Source organism: Psittacula echo (assembly GCF_963264785.1).
Source record: "Psittacula echo genome assembly, chromosome: 29".
Lineage (NCBI taxonomy): Eukaryota > Metazoa > Chordata > Aves > Psittaciformes > Psittacidae > Psittacula > Psittacula echo.
This window is the reverse complement of record NC_137764.1, coordinates 1034070-1058476: the sequence shown is the minus strand read 5'-3', so window position 1 is coordinate 1058476 and position 24407 is coordinate 1034070. Positions and strand designations below refer to the sequence as shown.

General features: G+C 59.2%; 3 protein-coding genes across 11 annotated transcripts in view; 1 reads left to right on the top strand and 2 right to left on the bottom strand.

The window, feature by feature from the left end:
• Nucleotides 1-219: 219 nt before the first annotated feature.
• Nucleotides 220-17442, bottom strand: PPP1R37 (protein phosphatase 1 regulatory subunit 37). Of its 2 annotated transcripts, XM_080635994.1 has the most exons (13): nt 17271-17442; nt 11715-11812; nt 11540-11585; nt 10981-11081; nt 10221-10340; nt 7973-8123; nt 6566-6721; nt 6217-6329; nt 5901-6042; nt 5191-5357; nt 2617-3304; nt 997-1085; nt 220-906 (listed from the first exon to the last, which is right to left on the bottom strand). In XM_080635994.1, exons 1-12 carry the CDS (start codon nt 17416-17418, stop codon nt 1003-1005), a joined length of 2013 nt encoding a protein of 670 aa, XP_080492120.1. In that variant the 5' UTR covers nt 17419-17442; the 3' UTR covers nt 220-906; nt 997-1002. The 2 variants fall into 2 exon arrangements, with proteins under 2 accessions (XP_080492120.1, XP_080492119.1); XM_080635993.1 differs by lacking the exons at nt 220-906; nt 997-1085 and having other exon boundaries at nt 2298-3304.
• A 613-nt stretch (nt 17443-18055) lies between these two features.
• On the top strand, nt 18056-20372 carry GEMIN7 (gem nuclear organelle associated protein 7). The gene is made up of 2 exons (XM_080635985.1): nt 18056-18264; nt 19885-20372. Exon 2 carries the CDS (start codon nt 19890-19892, stop codon nt 20253-20255), a length of 366 nt encoding a protein of 121 aa, XP_080492111.1. The 5' UTR covers nt 18056-18264; nt 19885-19889; the 3' UTR covers nt 20256-20372.
• The window catches only part of CLASRP (CLK4 associating serine/arginine rich protein), a 30184-nt gene continuing 23874 nt past the window's right edge, over nt 18098-24407 (bottom strand). For 3 of the 8 annotated variants that reach the window (XM_080635980.1, XM_080635977.1, XM_080635978.1), the window contains one exon: nt 24225-24328. In XM_080635980.1, coding sequence (XP_080492106.1) covers nt 24286-24328 — 43 coding nt within the window. In that variant the 3' untranslated portion in view covers nt 24225-24285. Of the gene's footprint in view, nt 18179-24222; nt 24329-24407 lie in introns of those variants that run through there. The other 5 variants (XM_080635982.1, XM_080635983.1, XM_080635979.1 and 2 more) reach the window with 4 other exon arrangements.

Genomic DNA, 24407 nt, shown 5'->3' with positions numbered 1-24407 from the left:
GGGGGGGGCTGTGTTATGGGGGGGTCCCATTCCCATCACCCCCCCCCCCATTGCCCGGGGGCCCCCACAGCCGAATGCAGCTCCTTTAATAGAAACCAGTGTTAACAAAGAGATGCCACCGAATGCCCCCCCCCATAGAGCCCCCCCCCCCCCCCCCCCCCAAAAAGCCACCCCCCGGCTCCCTGATAGATTTATTGCACTTAAGAAAGACAAAGCGCCGAGTCCTCGTCCCCCTCCCTGAGAATTCCAGCCCGGCCCTTGGGAACGGCATTCCCAACGCTGGGAATCCCAACCTGGAAGCAGCCCCACTTTGGATCCTGATGCCCGCTCAAAAAGAGGGGTTCCCCACTTTGGCTGCGAGGAGGGGGGGGGGGGGGGGGTTCCACCAATGCTGCTTGGTGGTGGGGGGGGGGGTAGGGGTGGTTTTCCCGGTATTCCCAAAGGCAGGAATTGAGATGGAAGGAGTTGCTGGATTCTAAGAGCATCCCCAGGCGGGAACGGTGCAGCTGATGATAAATAGATCCCAAAAAACGAAGGGAAAAGAAGGGGAAAAGAAGGAATTCCAAATAAATAAGCAGAGTGGCTGGGAATGCCACAGCCTGTCCCGGGAATCCGGCGGGATTCCGCCACCTCCGTCCCTGTAGTGTGGGAATCTCCTCCATAGAGAAAGGTGGGAAAAGGGAAGGCGAAGGTGCCACGTAGTGTCCAGCGGGATGAACCCATCCAGGGCTTTCCCCTCTTTCCCGTCCCGCTTTTCCGCTCGGGAACGCGAGGAAGAGGCCGAGGGCTGGGAATGGGCTTGGGAAACACGAGTTTGGTTTGGAAGAACCCCTTGTCCTGGAGCCCAGCGCTGGATTCTCCCTTGGGAAGAGGAGGAACCCATTCCGGAGCCTCCGTTCCATGGACCTGCGGGAGAGGGGAGAGCAGGCGCGGGGGGGCCATGGCGCCGGGATGCTCCCGCTGGGATCCCCAGCCCATCCCATGGGAGGCACTCACGGGGGCTCAGGGCAGCTCCTGCCCCGGGTCCTGGCTGGCCTCCAGGAGCAGCTCCTCCAGCTCCTGCTCGTTCTTGGAGCAGCTCAACTCTGGAAGCAACCGGCACCGGCTCCGTCCCCATCCAGCGCCCCCAGGCCCACGGTCCCAACCCGACATTCCCAATCCTGCATTCCCAGTCCCATATTCCCAACCCGACATTCCCAGTCCTGCATTCCCAACACGACATTCCCAATCCTGCATTCCCAGTCCCATATTCCCAACCCGACATTCCCAGTCCTGCATTCCCAACACGACATTCCCAATCCTGCATTCCCAGTCCCATATTCCCAACCCGACATTCCCAGTCCTGCATTCCCAACACGACATTCCCAATCCTGCATTCCCAGTCCCATATTCCCAACACGACATTCCCAATCCAGCATTCCCAGTCCCATATTCCCAACCCGACATTCCCAGTCCTGCATTCCCAACACGACATTCCCAATCCTGCATTCCCAATCCCATATTCCCAACCTGACATTCCCAATCCCATATTCCCAACCTGACATTCCCAATCCCACATTTCCAACCTGACATTCCCAATCCCACATTTCCAACCTGACATTCCCAATCTGACATTCCCAATCCCACATTCCCAACCCAACATTCCCAGTCCTGCATTCCCAGTCCCACATTCCCAACCCGACATTCCCAATCCAGCATTCCCAATCCAGCATTCCCAACCCGACATTCCCAATCTGACATTCCCAGTCCTGCATTCCCAATCCCACGTTCCCAACCCGATATTCCCAGTCCTGCATTCCCAATCCCGTATTCCCAACCTGACATTCCCAATCTGACATTCCCAATCCAGCATTCCCAGTCCCACATTCCCAACCCGACATTCCCAGTCCTGCATTCCCAATCCCACATTCCCAACCTGACATTCCCAACATCCAGTCCTGCATTCCCAACCTGACATTACCAATCCAATATTCCCAATCCAGCATTCCCAACCCAACACTCCCAACCTGATATTCCCAACCCAACATTCCCAATCCCATATTCCCAACCTGACATTCCCAACCCGACATTCCCAATCCAGCATTCCAAATCCCACATTCCCAACATTCCCAGTCCTGCATTCCCAACCTGACATTCAACCCAACATTCCCAATCCCATATTCCCAATCTGACATTCCCAACCCAACATTCCCAATGCAACATTCCCCATCCCGCATCCCAGTCCCACTTTCCAAGCCCTGTATTCCCAGCCCTGCATTCCCAGCCCTTCATTCCCAGTCCTGCCTTTCCATCCCTGCATTCCCAGCCCTTCTCCCATCCACCGCGGGCCGTTATCCCAAGTGCTAACGGAGAGGCTCCACGAGCTTCCCAAAGGATTCATTCCATTCAGTGCAGCTCATCCAGGAGGAGCATTAGGAACCACTTCAAAGGGAATCTTCCCACTCATCCCCCACTTGGAATTCCCTTGGGAAAAGCTCCCCAGCAATAAATCACCGCCCTGGGGGCATCCCGTTGGGAAAGCAGCAGGGACCGGACTGGCTCCGTGCTCATCCCGGCCTCCGGCACGCTGCCTTGCCGCGCATTTGGGAATGGGGGGCCTGGATTCCGGGCTCTTACCGTGCTCTGCTCCACAACTTCCCATTTTCCCCTCGCTTTCCGAGGCCACCTCCGGAAGCGCTCGGGCAAAATCCACCTTCAGCCCATTGGGAAGCGCCTCGGAACCAGCGGGAGCCTCGGGCACGGCTCCATTGGCGCAGGGCTCGGTTTTCCCGCTGGGATCAGCGGCCTCATCCCGCTCCGGCCCCGGCTCCACTCGCGTCACCACAAAGACCTTGTGGCCTCGGCCAGGGCTGGAGACCGAAATCCTCCTCTCGTGTCCCTGGGATGGAGCGGGAGCCGCGGCATTCCCGGTGCCGGAGGGAGCATCCTCAGGGATGCTCGGGGCCGGGCACACAAGGGCACCGTCGGTGGAGTCATTGAGCTCCTTCCTCTCCGAGGGAGCATCCTCCTCATCCTCATCCTCATCCGTGTCCGAGTCCGTCACCTCATCCCTCTCATTGTCCTGGTCCTGCTCCCGCTCCGGCGGCTCCGTGCCCCCGTTCTCCGACGCCATCGCCGCCTCTTCCCGCGTGGAGCCGGGGCTTCCATCCGGGATGGGCTCGGCCGGGCTGATCTCGGCCATGGAAGCCGATTGCTGCAGCTTCTGCTCCTGCTCCTCCTTCTCCTTGGCCAGGATGAAGTTGCGCTTGCAGCCGTTCTGGATCTCGCCCAGCAGAGCCTTCTGCGTCTCAAGGAAGCTCTTCACCTGCGGGGGAACGCCCGGGAATCACTGGGAATACCGGGATGCGCGGCTCTTTTCCAGGCAGGAACGCCGGAACACGCTGGATCTTCCTCCGCACAGAACTCAGCAGCCCAAGAAACAAGGGCCGCAAGAGCTTCCTCCCAAAGGAATCACCGGCGGGATTGTGGGATTCCCATCCCAAGGGATGCCAAGTGCATCCCAGATGGGTCCTGGCTGGGAGCAAGGGGAAGGACCACAGACCCCCGGACATGGGATGTGTCGGGAAGCGCTCAGCATCCCACTGCTCTATGGGAAGCGCTCAGCATCCCACTGCTCTATGGGAAGCGCTCAGCATCCCACTGCTCTATGGGAAGCGCTCAGCATCCCACTGCTCTATGGGAAGCGCTCAGCATCCCACTGCTCTATGGGAAGCGCTCAGCATCCCACTGCTCTATGGGAAGCGCTCAGCATCCCACTGCTCTATGGGAAGCGCTCAGCACCCCACTGCTCTATGGGAAGCGCTCAGCATCCCACTGCTCTATGGGAAGCGCTCAGCATCCCACTGCTCTATGGGAAGCGCTCAGCATCCCACTGCTCTATGGGAAGCGCTCAGCATCCCACTGCTCTATGGGAAGCGCTCAGCATCCCACTGCTCTATGGGAAGCGCTCAGCATCCCACTGCTCTATGGGAAGCGATCAGCGCCCCACTGCTCTATGGGAAGCGCTCAGCACCCCACTGCTCTATGGGAAGCGCTCAGCATCCCACTGCTCTATGGGAAGCGCTCAGCATCCCACTGCTCTATGGGAAGCGCTCAGCATCCCACTGCTCTATGGGAAGCGCTCAGCATCCCACTGCTCTACGGGAAGCGCTCAGCATCCCACTGCTCTATGGGAAGCGCTCAGCATCCCACTGCTCTATGGGAAGCGCTCAGCATCCCACTGCTCTATGGGAAGCGCTCAGCATCCCACTGCTCTATGGGAAGCGCTCAGCACCCCACTGCTCTATGGGAAGCGCTCAGCATCCCACTGCTCTATGGGAAGCGCTCAGCATCCCACTGCTCTATGGGAAGCGCTCAGCATCCCACTGCTCTATGGGAAGCGCTCAGCATCCCACTGCTCTATGGGAAGCGCTCAGCATCCCACTGCTCTATGGGAAGCGCTGAGCACCCCACTGCTCTATGGGAAGCGCTCAGCACCCCACTGCTCTATGGGAAGCGCTCAGCACCCCACTGCTCTATGGGAAGCGCTCAGCATCCCACTGCTCTATGGGAAGCGCTCAGCACCCCACTGCTCTATGGGAAGCGCTCAGCATCCCACTGCTCTATGGGAAGCGCTCAGCACCCCACTGCTCTATGGGAAGCGCTCAGCACCCCACTGCTCTATGGGAAGCGCTCAGCATCCCACTGCTCTATGGGAAGTGCTCAGCATCCCACTGCTCTATGGGAAGCGCTCAGCACCCCACTGCTCTATGGGAAGCGCTCAGCATCCCACTGCTCTATGGGAAGCGCTCAGCATCCCACTGCTCTATGGGAAGCGCTCAGCATCCCACTGCTCTATGGGAAGCGCTCAGCACCCCACTGCTCTATGGGAAGCGCTCAGCATCCCACTGCTCTATGGGAAGCGCTCAGCACCCCACTGCTCTATGGGAAGCGCTCAGCATCCCACTGCTCTATGGGAAGCGCTCAGCACCCCACTGCTCTATGGGAAGCGCTCAGCACCCCACTGCTCTATGGGAAGCGCTCAGCACCCCACTGCTCTATGGGAAGCGCTCAGCATCCCACTGCTCTATAGGAAGCGCTCAGCACCCCAGTGCCATCCAGGCCGCGCTGAGCACCCCACCAGGATCCCCGCTCCCCCTGCCCATCCCCGCCCCGCCATTCCCAAGGGATTCCCTGGCATGCGGCACCCACCGCCTCCTTCTTGGGCTCGCGGTCCAGGTCGAGGCGCAGCAGGGAGTGATTGACCTTGAGCGCCAGGGACAGCGCCATCAGGCCCCCGGTCTTGACGTCGTTCTCCCGCAGGTCCAGGCGCAGGAGCCGGGGGCTCTCGGCGATGAACTCGGCCACGGCCACGGCTCCTGCGGGAACACGGAGCTGAGGGAGCAGGGAATGGGATCCGGGACCCACTGAGCTCAATGGGGTGGGAGCAGGGAGTCAGGTCCTGCAGGGACACGGAGCTGAGGGAGCAGGGAATGGGATCCGGGACCCACTGAGCTCAATGGGGTGGGAGCAGGGAGTCAGGTCCTGCAGGGACACGGAGCTGAGGGAGCAGGGAATGGGATCCGGGACCCACTGAGCTCAATGGGGTGGGAGCAGGGAGTCAGGTCCTGCAGGGACACGGAGCTGATGGGACAGTCATGGAATCATGGAATGTTTGTGTTGGGAAGCCTTGAGATGCTCCAGAGCCACCCCCCAGGGACACCTTCCATAGGGCATCCTTCTCCTTGAGCTCTGCCGGGCACGGCGCATCCCAACCTTCCCCTTTGCTCCCCTGCCCACATCCCCCCCGCATTCCCAAGGAACCCGTGCGCCGCTCCGGAGCTCGGGAAGCGCCGGCGGGAGCTGCGGAGCCCGCGGTGGGGCCGTGGTGCTGCCCCTGGTGCCTTGCAGGCCGTGCCCACCTTCACAGGTCAGCTTGGTGGAGGCCAACCCGAGGCGCAGCACGGAGCGGTTCCCGATGAGCCCGTTCTTCAGGTTGCGGACCCCTTCATTCCCGATGGGATTGTGGCCCAGGTTGAGCGTCTCCAGGCTCTGCGTGTGAGGCTGCGGGGAGCCACAGGAGCTCCATGGGGATGGCGTGGAGCCGGAGCCAGCCCACGGGGGGGGAACTCAGGGCCCTACGTGCAGCCACAGCGGGGGGGGGGCCGGGACGCAAGGGGCAGGGTATCCATTGGGATCGGCCGTGCCGTGCTTCCCGTTATCCCGAGGCGCCCTCACCAGCGTCATTCCCAGATAGGCCATGCCGGCGTGGGTCAGTTGGTTGTTCCATAGGACCAGCGTGACCAAGCCCTTCCGCTGCTCCTTGAGCCCCTCGCAGATGTAGGCCAAGCCTGGAAAAGAGCCCGCCCTCAGCTCCGCTTCCCGCATGGATCCTGCAGCCTCTCACAGCGCTTCCCCCCATCCCACGGGATCCAGGATGTGGGAAACGCACGGCACCCCCTTTCCCGCAGCACCGCACCTGGCAGCGGCGGCACGTCCGCCTTTAGACCTCAAGCTGGGAGCCATCCAGCGCCTTGGCCCCCACGCCAAGGCTGCGCCGGGCTGCGATTCCCGAGGGATGCCTCACCCGAATCCAGGATGTGGTTGTTGCGCAGGTCCAGGATGTGGATGGAGCAGTTGAACTTGAGCAGGTTGCCCAGCTGAGCCGCGTCCTGCAGCCCGTTGAGCTTGTTGTCGGCCAGGTAGAGCTCCCGCAGGTTCATGTTCATCTTCAGCGCCGTGGCTGGAAAAGCGGGAAAGCGGCGGCTCGGAGCCCATCCCGCGCTGGGAATTCCGGAGGGACATTCCCAAGGGGCACGAGCCCAACGGAGCCCCTTGGGGCGCCGCCTCCTGCCCGCAGCCAAAGAGGGAACGGCCTCAAGCTGCTCCAGGCGGCTGGAAGGGGGCTGCTGGGAAGCACGGCTTCCCAAAGGGCATCGGGAAGAGGCTGGGAGGCTGGAATCACATCCCGGGAAGGGATTCCACCCCTTTCCCATCCCCTAAGCATGGAGCCAAGGCCCTCACTGGCACGGTTTAAGGAGAAGGCTGGACTTGAGCTTGTGTTCCCCATGATGCCCTCAGTTATTCCCAGCTGGAATAAGGGGCTAAAGGCTGCCAGGGCCGAGCTCATCCCTGTTATCCCAACCCTGCCATTAGCTCCAGCCTGCTGGGATGCATCCCGGATCCATTGGATAACAAGTGCCCTATGCCCAGGAACGGGGGGGGAGAAGGGCAGGGGGGGCCCCACAGCAGCACCCAACCTCCCTCCTGCCCCAGGGCACCAGGATCCCATGGGATGCGGGATACAGGGATGGGGCTCTCCCAGGATCCCATGGGATGCGGGACACAGGGATGGGGCTCTCCCAGGATCCCATGGGATGCGGGATACAGGGATGGGGCTCTCCCAGGATCCCATGGGATGCGGGACATGGGGATGGGGCTCTTGCTATCCCAGTGGGACATTCCCACTATCCCAGTGTCACATTCCCACTATCCCAGTGTCACATTCCCGCTATCCCATGGCACATTCCCGCTATCCCCTGTCACACTGCCACTATCCTGGTGGCACATTCCCATTATTCTGGTGTCACATTCCTGCTATCCCAGTGCCCATTCCCATACCCCAGTGCCCATTCCCACATCCCGGTGCCCATTCCCACATCCCAGTCTCCCATTCCCACATCCCGGTGCCCATTCCCACATCCCAGTCTCCCATTCCCACATCCCAGTTTCCCATTCCCACATCCCAGTCGCCCATTCCCACATCCCGGCGCCCATTCCCACATCCCGGCGCCCATTCCCACATCCCAGTTTCCCATTCCCACATCCCAGTTTCCCATTCCCACATCCCAGTCGCCCATTCCCACATCCCAGTCTCCCATTCCCACATCCCGGCGCCCATTCCCACATCCCAGTCTCCCATTCCCACATCCCGGTGCCCATTCCCACATCCCGGCGCCCATTCCCACATCCCGGCGCCCATTCCCGCTCTCACCCAGCAGCAGGAGCGGGCGGCCGGACAAGGAGGCGCTCTCCAGGTGCAGCACCACGAGGCTGCTGCTGATGCGCAGCGCCCGCGCCACGAACGGGGCCGAGGGCTCCAGGAGCGGCGTGTTCCGCGCATCCAGGCACTGCAGGCAGTTGGTCTGGGAACAGGGAAGAGCGGGAACACCGCCGCCATCACCCCCCACTCACCTCCAGGGCCAAACCCCCCCCGCGCGGCCACCGCGCTCCCGATTCCAATGGGAAGCAGCCGATCCCGCCTGGAAAACCAGCTCTGTCCCGCTCTTCCTGAGCTTAACAGCCCCAAGCTCATAGAATCATGGAATGGTTTGGGTTGGAAAGGGCCTGGAGATCATCCAGTTCCAACCCCCCTACCATGGGCAGGGACACCCCACACTAAACCATGGCACCCCAGGCTCTGTCCAACCTGGCCTTGAACACCACCAAGGATGGAGCACTCACAACCTCCCTGGGCAACCCATTCCAGTGCCTCACCACCCTCACAGTAAGGAATTTCTTCCTTAGATCCAATCTAACCTTCCCCTGTTTCAGTTTGAACCCGTTACCCCTTGTCCTGTCACTACAGTCCCTGATGAAGAGTCCATCCCCAGCATCCTTGTAGCCCCCTTCAGATACTGGAAGCTGCTCTGAGGTCTCCACGCAGCCGCCTCTCCTCCAGCCTGAGCAGCCCCAACTTTCTCAGCCTGTCTCCATACAGGAGGTGCTCCAGCCCCTGCTCATCCTCGTGGCCTCCTCTGGACTTGTTCCAACAGTTCCATGTCCTTTTGATGTTGAGGACACCAGAACTGCACCCAATGCTCCAAGGGAGGTCTCACGGGAGCAGAGCAGAGGGGCAGGATCACCTCCAGGACCTGCTGGTCCCGCTCCTCTTGATGCAGCCCAGGATGCGGTTGGTATCCAACACCCCCAAGTCATGGCAGGGTTCAACTCCATCAGGTTGGGATCAGCCCCCCTCACCAGCGTGTCCAGGTGCCTCTGGATGGATGCATCCCTCTGGATCCATCCCTTCCCTCCGGCGCATCCACCCCACCACCCAGCTTGGTGCCATCAGCATCTTGCTGCGGGCGCACTCGATCCCCCCGTCCATGGCACCCACAAAGACGTTGGACAAGAGCGATCCCAACCCCGAGCCCTGAGGGACACCGCTCGCTCCCGGTCTCCGGGCGGACACGGAGCCATTGAGGCGGTTCCTTGCCCACCCATCCCATGGATGTCTCTCCAATGGAGAGACAAGGATGTCGTGTGGGACAGCGGCAAAGGCTTTGCACAAGTCCAGGGAGATGACACCAACCGATGTCCATCAGCTCCATAGCCCCAGCATGGAAGGCCAATAGGATCTGATGGCGGTGATGCCCCAGGTTGGATACAGGGAAGTTCCTCACTCTGGGACACTGGGATGGGTTGCATGGAGAAGGGTTTGGAGCCAGGTGCCCTAGGGAAGGCATCCCTGTGGGTTGGATCCTTCCCAGCCCATCCCACGGCTCCCAAGGGTGTCTCCGGCTCCTTCACCCCACCACCGGGCCTGAAGCATCGCGATGGGCTCCAGCAGCACCTCTGGCACGGGCTGGGCGCTGCAGGGCCCGGCTCAGCCCCATCCTGCATCCCCCGGGATAATTGCGCTCCGAGGGCGGTTGGTGCCTCCTCCTTGGCTCCGGCTCAGCTCCACAATGAGGTCAAGGAGGCAAAGCCCAAGAGGGCTCATCCGGTGGGAGGATAATGAGCACCCGGCTCCACAGGTTGGGATCGGAGCCTCCACGGGCTCCGTTCCACAGCCAAGGCCTTCCCAAGCCGTATCCCAACCCCTATCCCAGCCCATGGGAGCCCGCTCTGCGCTGGGGCTGCCTATGGGAGACACGGGATGGAGGGATGGGATGAGGGGCAACGGCTTTGACCTGGGAGAGGGGGCATTGAGATGGGATCTAGGGAGGAAGATCTTCACCATGAGGGTGGTGGGACACGGGCATGGGTTGGATGGAGCAGGTGTGGCTGCTCCATCCCTATGGATGCTCCCAGTTTGGAGCACGCTGCCCTATGGAAGCTGGAGCTCAAGCCCTAGGATGAGCTCCAGCTCCTTCCCACGCCATTCCCATGCAGCAAGGCCCTGGAGCTCCTCCGGCCCCACGCATCGGCAACGGAGGAGCACAACCCCATCCCTATGGATCCGGGAGCCCCACGCGGGTGCGGATGGGTGCTGGCAGCGCTCAGGACCACGCACCCACCTTCCTCATCATGTGCGCGGCCGCCTGCCAGCCGCGGGTGCCGATGTGCTTGTTGAAGGAGATGTTGAGGTGCGTGGCCGACTCGTAGTACTCGATCATGTCAAACAGCGCCGAGGCTCCCTATGGACACAGGGAAAAGCGTTGGGAATCGCTTGGGAACGGGGCAAAAACGTTGGGAATCGCTTGGGAAGGGGGAAAAACGGCTCCTCCGGAGGCCGCTCGCGTCACCCCATGGGGAGCCCCAGAGCTCCACGACAGAGCCCATGTGTCACCCCAACCGCGTCCCCAAGGGATGCCCAGGGGTGGTATTCCCGGCACCGGGAATAGCTCCGGGGCAGCCAATGGGGCTGATGGAGCCGTACAGGGGCACCTTGCAAAGGGATCCAAACCCTCGGCACCCAGGTGCTGGCCATGGAGGGACGTGAGCGACACTTCCAAGGATACAGGCAAATGGGATTGCCCTTGGATCGTTGGCTGGCTGCTCCCTGTGGGATTATCCAGCCTTTCCCAGGCCAAGGAAGCACCCGAGATTCCAACCGGGCTCCGAAGCAAAGGTGTAACCCAGGCCTTACAGCAGGGTTCGGGAGCAGCAGAGCAGGAGCTGGGCCTGGGAAAGGTCCCAAAGCTCCTCCGGCACCGGTGGAACCGTGTCCCCGGTTGCACAACGGATCCCTATGGAGCTGAGCAAGGGCAGCATTCCCGTTTTCCCCGCTTCCCATTGGATCGAGCACCAGGAGCTGGTGGCGCTCAGGCCACTCACGTCCTCATCCAGGCTCGTCTGCTCCAGGTCCACGACCTTGAACTGGACCCGCTTGAAGATCTCCTCCAGAGCCTCGCAGGCCTTGTAATCCAGCTTCTCCCCTGGGAAAAGTGGGATGAGCTCCGGGAGGACACGGGGGAAGGGGGATCCCCCCCCTCCCCTCCCCAACAACCCCCCTAGGCGGCATTCCCGAGGTATTCCCTGCAGGAGACACCCCTCGCAGGGAAAGGAGGCCAATGCAATCCCTCTCCTTGATGGAGCTACAGGAGATGCTCCCTACGAGCCAACGTGGGCAGGAAGGAGCCATTCCCAGACAAAATGGGATGGCCAACGGGCTCATGCTTATCCCGATGTCCCAAAGGAGCTGCCCTGGGATGAGGATGCGCTGGGAGGGACGGATCCTGCCGGAGGGGATGTCCTGGTGCTCCCCAACCAGGATATCAACATCCCTCGGCCTGGAATTCACTCCTCTGGGATGAAGGCTACGAGAGGCCCAACTGGGAGCACAATTCCAGCCGGGAACGGTTCCGGAAGAGGACGCAGGTCCATGGTGCCTCACCTTTGAGATCCAAGCAGTCTATCCTGGGAGCCAGCTCCTTGAACTCCTGCAGGGACAAGGGAAGAGCTTGGAGCATCCCATCGGGTTTGGCTTAACCCCATAGGGGAGACGTGGTCCAGAGTGGGAATTGAGCCCGCATTCCTGCCGGGAATGGGGGACTGAGCCCCGGCTCTACCTGGATCTGCTTCAGGAGCTTGGGAATCTGCTTGCAGTTGAGCTTCTGGCAGGCCTGCTTGTAGGCACTCAGGATTTCCTCCACCGTCACGTTCTGGGCTGGAAGGAGACAGGGAAAGGATGAGCTTCCCATGGGATCTGACACCCCCCCGTCGGAACCCCTCTTATCCGCCGGGATCTACAGCCCGGCAAGGAGATGCCAGGGATTTGGCTGCTCCAACACAAAGGACACGGATGGAAGTGAGTCCTGGCTTGCTTGGGCAGGAATGGGCTTGGCAAAGCCAATCCAGCTCCTCCGCAGGGGCCTGGGCTCTCTGAGGAGCAGGGAAGCTTTTGGGAAGAGCCCTGGGATAACAAAGCCCAGCTTGGCAGGGCCTGATGCGCTCCTCCTGGAACACAGGCCAGGAAACCATGGCACCATGGAATGACGTGGCTTGGGAAGCGCCTCAACGCTCGGCTGCTTCCATGGGAAGGGTCCGCAGACCCCGGTGCTCCAAACCCCATCCAAGCAAACCCCCTCCGTTCATCCCATCCCAGCATCCCAGCGGGCTCCGTGGGAAGCGCTTCCCCCCGGAATCCCATCTCCAGCCATTCCCAACGTCCCCAGGTGGCTTCCGGAGACGCCGCCCTTTGGGAGCTGCAATTCCCGGCGGGAAGCTCCTGCCCTTCCGGCCTCCGGGATACGGCCGCTGCTCCGGATGCTGTGGGAGGCGATGGCCACCGCTGCAGCTATTCCAGGTGGGAAGCGGAGCTGGAGGAACCAGCTCCCCAAGGAACCTCACCTGGGCAAGCACAAACAGCCCCAGCTCCTGCTCCTCCCATCCCTCGGGATTGCGCCATCCCGAGCCGGATAAACCCGGGCGGTGCTGGAAAACCACCGGGATTCCCTCTGCTCCCTGCTGAGACCCAAAGGGGCTTCTGCATCCCCAAAATCCCCCTGGGCCGCAGGGATGCGCTCCAAAGGGATGCGCTCCAAAGGGATGCGAGGAAGAGGACAAGGCCCATAAGGAACTCTGAGGGTTTCCATGGAGAAGGCTCCGGGGGGACCTTGGAGCCAGGAAGTGGGGGTGCCTTCTCCCAAGGGATGGGACAAGAGAGAACGGCCTCCGGCTGCCCCAGGGGAGGCTGAGGTGGGACCCTGGGAATGATTCCTTCCCAAAATGCATTGGAAGAGGCTGGAATGATGGGATCACATCCCTGGAAGTGGTCCCGACCCATGGAGCCAAGGTCCTCAGGGACATGGGATGGGGGTGGCCTCGGGGGAAGGTTGGGATCGAGCTTGAAGGTCTTTTCCAACCTGGTTGCTTCCCTGATTCCATGGTTCCACCACATGGGACATGATTCCCTGGGAGCTGAAGGTGGGAAACACTTCAACGCCAGCAAGTGCCATGGAGAGGATCCCCATTCCTGATCCCATCCGCTTTCCTCAAGCAAGGAAGCGTGCTCCGGAGCCAAGGAGGGGCAGTGCTATTCCCATGGGAATGGGCATCTCCCACCCAGCTCCAGCAGGTTCCAGGTGGAGGATTCCGATCCCAAAGGAGCTCCGGCAGCACACAGGTTCTTGTGCCCTCTCCTGGGGGAAGCTTTATCCAGCTCTTTGCTGGAGCATGGGATTTGAGCCGCTCTGGCACATCCCGGTCCCACTTCCCACTGGCATCACTGGGATTCCGGCGGGAAGAAGGATCAGGACCCCTGGGTTCGCTCCTAAAGCCCTTGGAATCATGAAATGGATTGGGTTGGAAAAGACCTTAAAGCTCATCCAGGCCCAAGCAAGGGACCCGGGTGGTGATGGAGCATCCAACCCATCCCAGTGTCCCACCACCCCCATGGGAAGAGCTTCATCCCAAGAGCCCATCCAGCTCTTCCATCCCATCCATCCCGTGTCCAAAGCCCTGCTCCAGGTCTCCTGGTGTTGGGAAGCCCAGAACTGGTCCCAGTGCTCCCATAGGACACAGTGGGAAGCTCCCATAGGACACAGTGGGAAGCTCCCACAGGAAACAGCGGGAAGCTCCCATAGGACACAGTGGGGAGCTCCCATAGGACACAGTGGGGAGCTCCCATAGGACACAATGGGAAGCTCCCATAGGACACAATGGGAAGCTCCCATAGGACACAGCGGGAAGCTCCCATAGGACACAGCTGGGAGCTCCCATAGGACACAGCGGGAAGCTCCCATAGGACACAGTGGGGAGCTCCCATAGGACACAGTGGGGAGCTCCCATAGGACACAGCGGGAAGCTCCCATAGGACACAGTGGGAAGATCCCACAGGAAACAGCGGGAAGCTCCCATAGGACACAGTGGGGAGCTCCCATAGGACACAGCGGGGAGCTCCCATAGGACGCAGTGGGGAGCTCCCATAGGACACAGCGGGAAGCTCCCATAGGACACAGCGGGAAGCTCCCATTGGACACAGTGGGGAGCTCCCATAGGACACAGCGGGGAGCTCCCATAGGACGCAGTGGGGAGCTCCCATAGGACACAGTGGGAAGCTCCCACAGGAAACAGCGGGAAGCTCCCATAGGACACAGTGGGGAGCTCCCATAGGACACAATGGGAAGCTCCCATAGGACACAGCTGGGAGCTCCCATAGGACACAGTGGGGAGCTCCCATAGGACACAGCGGGAAGCTCCCATAGGACACAGTGGGGAGCTCCCATAGGACACAGCGGGAAGCTCCCATTGGACACAGCGGGGAGCTCCCATAGGACACAGTGGGGAGCTCCCATAGGACACAGCGGGAAGCTCCCATAGGACACAGCGGGAAGCTCCCATAGGACACAGTGGGAAGATCCCATAGGACACAGCGGGGAGCTCCCATAGGACACAGCTGGGAGCTCCCATAGGACACAATAGGAAGCTCCCATAGGAAACAGCGGGAAGATCCCATAGGACACAGTGGGAAGCTCCCATAGGACACAGCGGGAAGCTCCCATAGGACACAGTGGGGAGCTCCCATAGGACACAGCGGGAAGCTCCCATAGGACACAGCGGGAAGCTCCCATAGGACACAGTGGGAAGATCCCATAGGACACAGCTGGGAGCTCCCATAGGACACAATAGGAAGCTCCCATAGGAAACAGCGGGAAGCTCCCATAGGACACAGTGGGAAGCTCCCATAGGACACAGCGGGAAGCTCCCATAGGACACAGCGGGAAGCTCCCATAGGACACAGTGGGGAGCTCCCATAGGACACAGCGGGAAGCTCCCATAGGACACAGTGGGGAGCTCCCATAGGACACAATGGGAAGCTCCCATAGGACACAGCGGGAAGCTCCCATAGGACACAGTGGGGAGCTCCCATAGGACACAGCGGGAAGCTCCCATAGGACACAGCAGGAAGCTCCCATAGGACACAGCGGGAAGCTCGTTTCCCAATGGATAACTCCCAAGCCATGGGCAGGGAAGCCTGGGAAGCTGACTGAGGTGGCTGGCAGCAGCTCCTGGCCCTACATATTCCCTCTTCCCAGCATCATCCTATCCCAGATATCCCCTTGGCTTGCTTAAACGCTGGATTAGACGGAAAACAAGCTGGGAATGACCGGGAAGTGCTTCCAGGTGAATGCCACCATAACCCGGGCAGGGATACGGGAGCAGCCAAAGGGCAGGAGACAAGAGAGAGGTCGGAGCCTGGAACTGAGCCTGGCGATAAGGAATCCGAGGCAGGAATAATTCATGGAGGAGGAGGGATGGAACCCAACACTGCAGCCCGGAGCTCAGGTGCCTTAAAGGTCCAGCAGCTCCAGAGGGGGAAAAGGTGGGAATAGCTCCAAAAGCCCCAAAGCAAGCAGCAAAGGAGCGGGATACGGGGAAGCTCTTCCCAAGGAGGAGGCCGGGACACTGGGATGAACGGAGAAGGGTTGGATGCTCCATGCCCTGGGATGGGGCTGTTGGGATACTGCTGCTTGCAATGGAGCATCTGCCCCGTGGGGTGGGAAACGGGAGCCGGCGGATCCCGACTCCCATCCCGCAGCATTCCCGGGGCTCCCAGGGCCTCTCCCACCGCCTATTCCCAGCCCTGCAGGGGTCAAATGTTGGGATGAGGAGGAGCTGAAGCCAACGGGAAGGAGCAATGGAAGGCACTGGGAGCACGGGATCCTGCCCTGAGTCCAGAGCCCATCACCAGCAATGGAACCTGGATACCGGCAATGGAACCGGGATACCGGCAATGGAACCGGGATACCGGGAATCGAACCGGGATACCGGCAATGGAACTGGGATACCGGGAATGGAACCGGGATACCGGCAATGGAACCTGGATACCGGCAATGGAACCGGGATACCGGCAATGGAACCTGGATACCGGCAATGGAACCGGGATACCGGGAATGGAACCGGGATACCGGCAATGGAACCTGGATACCGGCAATGGAACCGGGATACCGGCAATGGAACCGGGATACCGGGAATGGAACCGGGATACCGGCAATGGAACCGGGATACCGGCAATGGAACCTGGATACCGGGAATGGAACCGGGATACCGGCAATGGAACTGGGATACCGGGAATGGAACCGGGATACCGGCAATGGAACCCGGATACCATCAATGGAACCTGGATACCGGCAATGGAACCCGGATACCATCAATGGAACCCCGATACCATCAATGGAACCCGGATACCATCAATGGAACCCCGATACCGGCAATGGAACCCCGATACCATCAATGGAACCCGGATACCATCAATGGAACCCCGATACCATCAATGGAACCCGGATACCATCAATGGAACCCCAATAACATCAATGGAACCGGGATACCATCAATGGAACCCGGATACCATCAATGGAACCCCGATAACATCAATGGAACCCGAATACCGGCAATGGAACCCGGATACCGGCAATGGAACCCCGATACCATCAATGGAACCCCGATACCGGCAATGGAACCCTGATACCATCAATGGAACCCCGATAACATCAATGGAACCCCGATAACATCAATGGAACCCCGATACCGGCAATGGAACCCCGGTACCATCAATGCAGCCCCATTATCCCCAGTGCAGCCCCGTTACCATCAATGCAGCCCCATTACCACCAATGCAGCCCCGTTACCCCCAGTGCAGCCCCGTTACCACCAATGCAGCCCCGTTACCATCAATGCAGCCCCGTTACCCCCAGTGCAGCCCCGTTACCCCCAGTGCAGCCCCGTTACCATCAATGCAGCCCCGTTACCACCAATGCAGCCCCGTTACCACCAGTGCAGCCCCGTTACCACCAATGCAGCCCCGTTACCATCAATGCAGCCCCGTTACCTCCAGTGCAGCCCCGTTACCACCAATGCAGCCCCGTTACCATCAATACAGCCCCGTTACCCCCAGTGCAGCCCCGTTACCATCAATGCAGCCCCGTTACCTCCAGTGCAGCCCCGTTACCACCAATGCAGCCCCGTTACCATCAATACAGCCCCGTTACCCCCAGTGCAGCCCCGTTACCATCAATACAGCCCCGTTACCCCCAGTGCAGCCCCGTTACCCCCAGTGCAGCCCCGTTACCCCCAGTGCAGCCCCGTTACCCCCAGTGCAGCCCCGTCACCCGCACCCCCCGTACCGTGTCTCCAGGGGTCCTTGGGCTCCACGGCCCCGGACACGATGTCCTCGTCCGACGGGAACGTGACGCGCTTGGCCCCGGCCCGGAGCCGCCCGTCCTCGGCCTGGGCGCCGCGGGGCTCCGGGGCCTGCCCCGGGGCCTGCTCCATGGCGGAGCCGCTCCGCGCCCAGCGCCCCGCGTCCGCCGCGCCCGCAGATTCGACACGGGCCGAGGGCCCGGCGGCCGCGGTATTGAATCAGCGGTGGCGAATCTGCGGTGGCGAATCTGCAGTGGTGAATGTGCGGTATTGAATCAGCGGTGGCGAATCTGCGGTGGCGAATGTGCGGTGGAGAATCAGCGGTGGTGAATCTGCGGTGGCGAATCTGCGGTGGTGAATGTGCGGTATTGAATCAGCGGTGGCGAATCTGCGGCATTGAATCAGCGGTGGCGAATCTGCGGCATTGAATCAGCGGTGGTGAATTTGCGGTGGTGAATCTGCGGTGGCGAATCTGCAGTGGTGAATGTGCGGTATTGAATCAGTGGTGGCGAATCTGCGGTGGTGAATGTGCGGTGGAGAATCAGCGGTGGCGAATCTGCGGTAGTGAATGTGCGGTATTGAATCAGCGGTGGCGAATCTGCGGTGCTGAATGTGCGGTATTGAATCAGCGGTGGCGAATCTGCAGTAGTGAATGTGCGGTATTGAATCAGCGGTGCCGAATCTGCGGTGGTGAATGTGCGGTATTGAATCAGCGGTGCCGAATCTGCAGTAGTGAATGTGCGGTATTGAATCAGCGGTGGCGAATCTGCGGTAGTGAATGTGCGGTATTGAATCAGCGGTGGCGAATCTGCGGTAGTGAATGTGCGGTGTTGAATCAGCGGTGCCGAATCTGCGGTGGTGAATGTGCGGTATTGAATCAGCGGTGGCGAATCTGCGGTAGTGAATGTGCGGTATTGAATCAGCGGTAGCGAATCTGCGGCGGCGGGAACGGGGACAGAGCCGGAGCGGGAACCGGAGGTACCGGGACAGGGCCCGTGTGGGGCTGCGGCACTTGGGGGGCACCGTGGGCCTATGGGGGATCTGTGGGGCGGCTCTGGGAGGTCTTGGAGGGTTGGGGGCCTGTGGGGGCACTGGGGGATACCGTGGGCCTAATGGGAGGTGTGGGGGGGGGCCCATGTGGGGCAGCGCGGGGCTCGGGGGCACTTGGGGGCACCGTGGGCCTGGGGGGTTCTATGGGGGGGGCCCGTGTGGGGCGGCGAAGGGGTTGGGGGGGTCTCGTGTGGGGCAATGGAGGGGGCAGATGTGGGGCAATGGAGGGGTTGGGGGGGTCTCATGTGGGGCAATGGAGGGGTTGGGGGGGTCTCATGTGGGGCAATGGAGGGGTTGGGGGGGTCTCATGTGGGGCAATGGAGGGGTTGGGGGGGTCTCATGTGGGGCAATGGAGGGGTTGGGGGGGTCTCGTGTGGGGCAATGGAGGGGTTGGGGGGGTCTCGTGTGGGGCAATGGAGGGGTTGGGGGGGTCTCATGTGGGGCAATGGAGGGGTTGGGGGGGGTCTCATGTGGGGCAATGGAGGGGTTGGGGGGGTCTCGTGTGGGGCAATGGAGGGGTTGGGGGGGTCTCGTGTGGGGCAATGGAGGGGTTGGGGGGGTCTCGTGTGGGGCAATGGAGGGGTTGGGGGGGTCTCATGTGGGGCAATGGAGGGGTTGGGGGGGTCTCATGTGGGGCAATGGAGGGGTTGGGGGGGTCTCGTGTGGGGCAATGGAGGGGTTGGGGGGGGTCTCGTGGGGCAATGGAGGGGTTGGGGGGGGTCTCGTGTGGGGCAATGGAGGGGTTGGGGGGGTCTCATGTGGGGCAATGGAGGGGTTGGGGGGGTCTCATGTGGGGCAATGGAGGGGTTGGGGGGGCCTCATGTGGGGCAATGGAGGGGTTGGGGGGGGCTGTGGGGGGGCGTTTAATGGGGTGTAACCATAGCCCCCCCATGTGGGCTCTGCCCTATGGGAGTCTGTAGGTGTCTATGTGTGTCTGTGTGTGTCTGTGTCTATGGGTGTCTATGGGTGTCTATGGGTGTCTGTGTCTATGGGTGTCTGTGGGTGTCTATAGGTGTCTATGGGTGTCTGTCTATGTGTGTCTGTGTCTATGGGTGTCTGTCTATGGGTGTCTATAGGTGTCTATAGGTGTCTATGGGTGTCTGGGTGTCTATGTGTGTCGTGTCTATGGGTGTCTATGTGTGTCGTGTCTATGTGTGTCTATGGGTCTCTATGGGTGTCTATGTGTGTCTATAGGTGTCTATGTCTGTCTATGTGTGTCTATGTGTGTCTATGGGTCTCTATGGGTGTCTATGTGTGTCGTGTCTATGTGTGTCTATGGGTGTCTATGTGTGTCTGTCTATGTGTGTCTATGGGTCTCTATGGGTGTCTATGTGTGTCGTGTCTATGTGTGTCTATGGGTGTCTATGTGTGTCTGTCTATGTGTGTCTATGTGTGTCTATGGGTGTCTATGTGTGTCTATGTGTGTCTATGGGTCTCTATGGGTGTCTATGGGTCTCTATGGGTGTCTATGGGTCTCTATGGGTGTCTATGGGTGTCTATGGGTGTCTATGGGTGTCTGTAGGAGCCTCTCCCTGTGCTCCCTCGCAGGCCCAATGACCCCCGGCGAGGACTCGGTGCCGGTGCCGGTGCTGCGGCTGCCGCGGGGCCCGGCCGGGGGGAGCCGCGGGTTCGAGCCCCGCCGCGGGCCGCAGCCGCAGGAGGAGGCCGAGGCGCAGCGGGCGCGGGCGCGGCTCCGGGCCCGGTTCCTGCGGGCGCTGGGGGCCGCCCGGGGCCGCCCCGCCCGCTTCCGGCTCCGCGGCGGCGTCCGCCTGGAGGCCACGTTCGGGGCGGCCGAGCGGGAGGCGGCGGCGCTGCTCGTGGAGGCGCTGCGGACCCCGCTGGGGCTGCAGGAGGCGGCGCTGCTGCGCGGCACCGACCTCATCGGGTTCGGCTTCCGGCTGGGCTCGGGGGAGAGCTGAGCGCGACGGGATCGGTATAGAGGGCGCTATGGGATCGATATACAGTGTGCGCTATGGGATCGATATACAGTGTGTGCGCTATGGGATCGATATACAGTGTGTGCTATGGGATCGATATACAGTGTGTGCGCTATGGGATCGATATACAGTGTGCGCGCTATGGGATCGATATACAGTGTGCGCTATGGGATCGATATACAGTGTGTGCGCTATGGGATCGATATACAGTGTGTGCGCTATGGGATCGATATACAGTGTGTGCTATGGGATCGATATACAGTGTGTGCTATGGGATCGATATACAGTGTGCGCTATGGGATCGATATACAGTGTGTGCGCTATGGGATCGATATACAGTGTGTGCGCTATGGGATCGATATACAGTGTGTGCTATGGGATCGATATACAGTGTGTGCTATGGGATCGATATACAGTGTGCGCTATGGGATCGATATACAGTGTGCGCTATGGGATCGATATACAGTGTGTGCGCTATGGGATCGATATACAGTGTGTGCTATGGGATCGATATACAGTGTGCGCTATGGGATCGATATACAGTGTGCGCTATGGGATCGATATACAGTGTGTGCGCTATGGGATCGATATACAGTGTGCGCGCTATGGGATCGATATACAGTGTGCGCGCTATGGGATCGATATACAGTGTGCGCGCTATGGGATCGATATACAGTGTGCGCGCTATGGGATCGATATACAGTGTGCGCGCTATGGGATCGATATACAGTGTGCGCGCTATGGGATCGATATACAGTGTGTGCGCTATGGGATCGATATACAGCGTGCGCTATGGGATCGATATACAGTGTGTGCGCTATGGGATCGATATACAGTGTGCGCTATGGGATCGATATACAGTGTGCGCTATGGGATCGATATACAGTGTGTGCGCTATGGGATCGATATACAGTGTGTGCGCTATGGGATCGATATACAGTGTGCGCTATGGGATCGATATACAGTGTGTGCGCTATGGGATCGATACACAGTGTGCGCTATGGGATCGATATACAGTGTGCGCTATGGGATCGATATACAGTGTGTGCGCTATGGGATCGATATACAGTGTGTGCGCTATGGGATCGATATACAGTGTGTGCGCTATGGGATCGATATACAGTGTGCGCTATGGGATCGATATACAGTGTGTGCGCTATGGGATCGATATACAGTGTGCGCTATGGGATCGATATACAGTGTGCGCTATGGGATCGATATACAGTGTGTGCGCTATGGGATCGATATACAGTGTGTGCGCTATGGGATCGATATACAGTGTGCGCTATGGGATCGATATACAGTGTGTGCGCTATGGGATCGATATACAGTGTGCGCTATGGGATCGATATACAGTGTGCGCTATGGGATCGATATACAGTGTGCGCTATGGGATCGATATACAGTGTGTGCGCTATGGGATCGATATACAGTGTGTGCGCTATGGGATCGATATACAGTGTGCGCGCTATGGGATCGATATACAGTGTGCGCGCTATGGGATCGATATACAGTGTGTGCGCTATGGGATCGATATACAGTGTGCGCTATGGGATCGATATACAGTGTGCGCGCTATGGGATCGATATACAGTGTGCGCGCTATGGGATCGATATACAGTGTGCGCGCTATGGGATCGATATACAGTGTGCGCGCTATGGGATCGATATACAGTGTGCGCGCTATGGGATCGATATACAGTGCGCGCTATGGGATCGATATACAGTGTGCGCGCTATGGGATCGATATACAGTGTGCGCGCTATGGGATCGATCTACAGTGTGCGCGCTATGGGATCGATCTACAGTGTGCGCGCTATGGGATCGATCTACAGTGTGCGCGCTATGGGATCGATCTACAGTGTGCGCGCTATGGGATCGATATACAGTGTGTGCGCTATGGGATCGATATACAGTGTGCGCTATGGGATCGATATACAGTGTGTGCGCTATGGGATCGATATACAGTGTGTGCGCTATGGGATCGATATACAGTGTGTGCGCTATGGGATCGATATACAGTGTGTGCGCTATGGGATCGATATACAGTGTGTGCGCTATGGGATCGATATACAGTGTGCGCGCTATGGGATCGATATACAGTGTGCGCGCTATGGGATCGATATACAGTGTGCGCGCTATGGGATCGATATACAGTGTGCGCGCTATGGGATCGATATACAGTGTGTGCGCGCTATGGGATCGATATACAGTGTGCGCGCTATGGGATCGATATACAGTGTGCGCGCTATGGGATCGATATACAGTGCGCGCTATGGGATCGATATACAGTGCGCGCTATGGGATCGATATACAGTGTGCGCGCTATGGGATCGATATACAGTGTGTGCGCTATGGGATCGATATACAGTGTGTGCGCTATGGGATCGATATACAGTGTGTGCGCTATGGGATCGATATACAGTGTGTGCGCTATGGGATCGATATACAGTGTGTGCGCTATGGGATCGATATACAGTGTGCGCTATGGGATCGATATACAGTGTGTGCGCTATGGGATCGATATACAGTGTGCGCTATGGGATCGATATACAGTGTGTGCGCTATGGGATCGATATACAGTGTGTGCGCTATGGGATCGATATACAGTGTGCGCTATGGGATCGATATACAGTGTGCGCTATGGGATCGATATACAGTGTGTGCGCTATGGGATCGATATACAGTGTGTGCGCTATGGGATCGATATACAGTGCGCGCTATGGGATCGATATACAGTGCGCGCTATGGGATCGATATACAGTGTGCGCGCTATGGGATCGATATACAGTGTGCGCGCTATGGCATCGATATACAGTGTGCGCGCTATGGGATCGATATACAGTGTGCGCGCTATGGCATCGATATACAGTGTGCGCGCTATGGGATCGATATACAGTGTGTGCGCTATGGGATCGATATACAGTGTGCGCGCTATGGGATCGATCTACAGTGTGCGCGCTATGGGATCGATATACAGTGTGTGCGCTATGGGATCGATATACAGTGTGCGCGCTATGGGATCGATATACAGTGTGCGCGCTATGGGATCGATATACAGTGTGCGCGCTATGGGATCGATATACAGTGTGCGCGCTATGGGATCGATATACAGTGTGCGCTATGGGATCGATATACAGTGTGTGCGCTATGGGATCGATATACAGTGTGCGCGCTATGGGATCGATATACAGTGTGTGCGCTATGGGATCGATATACAGTGTGCGCGCTATGGGATCGATATACAGTGTGTGCGCTATGGGATCGATATACAGTGTGTGCTATGGGATCGATATACAGTGTGCGCTATGGGATCGATATACAGTGTGTCCTATAGGAGATCCATTGTGTCCTATGGGATGTACAGTGTGTCCTATAGGAGATCCATTGTGTCCTATGGGATGTACAGTATGTCCTATAGGAGATCCATTGTGTCCTATGGGATGTACAGTGTGTCCTATAGGAGATCCATTGTGTCCTATGGGATGTACAGTGTGTCCTGTAGGAGATCCATTGTGTCCTATGGGATGTACAGTGTGTCCTATAGGAGATCCATTGTGTCCTATGGGATATACAGTGTGTCCTATAGGAGATCCATTGCGTCCTATGGGATGTACAGTGTGTCCTATAGGAGATCCATTGCGTCCTATGGGATGTACAGTGTGTCCTATAGGAGATCCATTGTGTCCTATGGGATGTACAGTGTGTCCTATAGGAGATCCATTGTGTCCTATGGGATGTACAGTGTGTCCTATAGGAGATCCATTGTGTCCTATGGGATATACAGTGTGTCCTATAGGAGATCCATTGCGTCCTATGGGATGTACAGTGTGTCCTATAGGAGATCCATTGTGTCCTATGGGATGTACAGTGTGTCCTATAGGAGATCCATTGTGTCCTATGGCACGTACAGCCTGTCCTCCGGGAGCTCCTCCCATCCCAACCCATTCCCGGCTCCTCACTCGCATTCCCGTTTTCCACCTTTATTTGCCATGGGAAGCAGCTCCAGCCCCTCAGTGCCGGTAATGGGGGCTGCGGGACCGCGACCGGGAGCGCCTATGGAAGTGCAGACACGGATGCGTTGGGAATGGCCGGGGGGGGGAGGATCTCCATGACCTGCGGCCACCGGGACCCC

Bases quoted from the DNA above. Each gene is read 5' to 3' on its own strand.
- PPP1R37 (XM_080635993.1), bottom strand. From the start codon at position 17,418: ATGGAGCAGGCCCCGGGGCAGGCCCCGGAGCCCCGCGGCGCCCAGGCC. The intron at 6,722-7,972 runs GTGAGAGCGGGA...CCGCTTTTCCAG, and splicing joins CCGCCCGCTCCTGCTGCTGG to CCACGGCGCTGAAGATGAAC. The intron at 5,358-5,900 runs GTGGGCACGGCC...GTGTTCCCGCAG, and splicing joins CACCAAGCTGACCTGTGAAG to GAGCCGTGGCCGTGGCCGAG.
- GEMIN7 (XM_080635985.1), top strand. From the start codon at position 19,890: ATGACCCCCGGCGAGGACTCGGTGCCGGTGCCGGTGCTGCGGCTGCCG.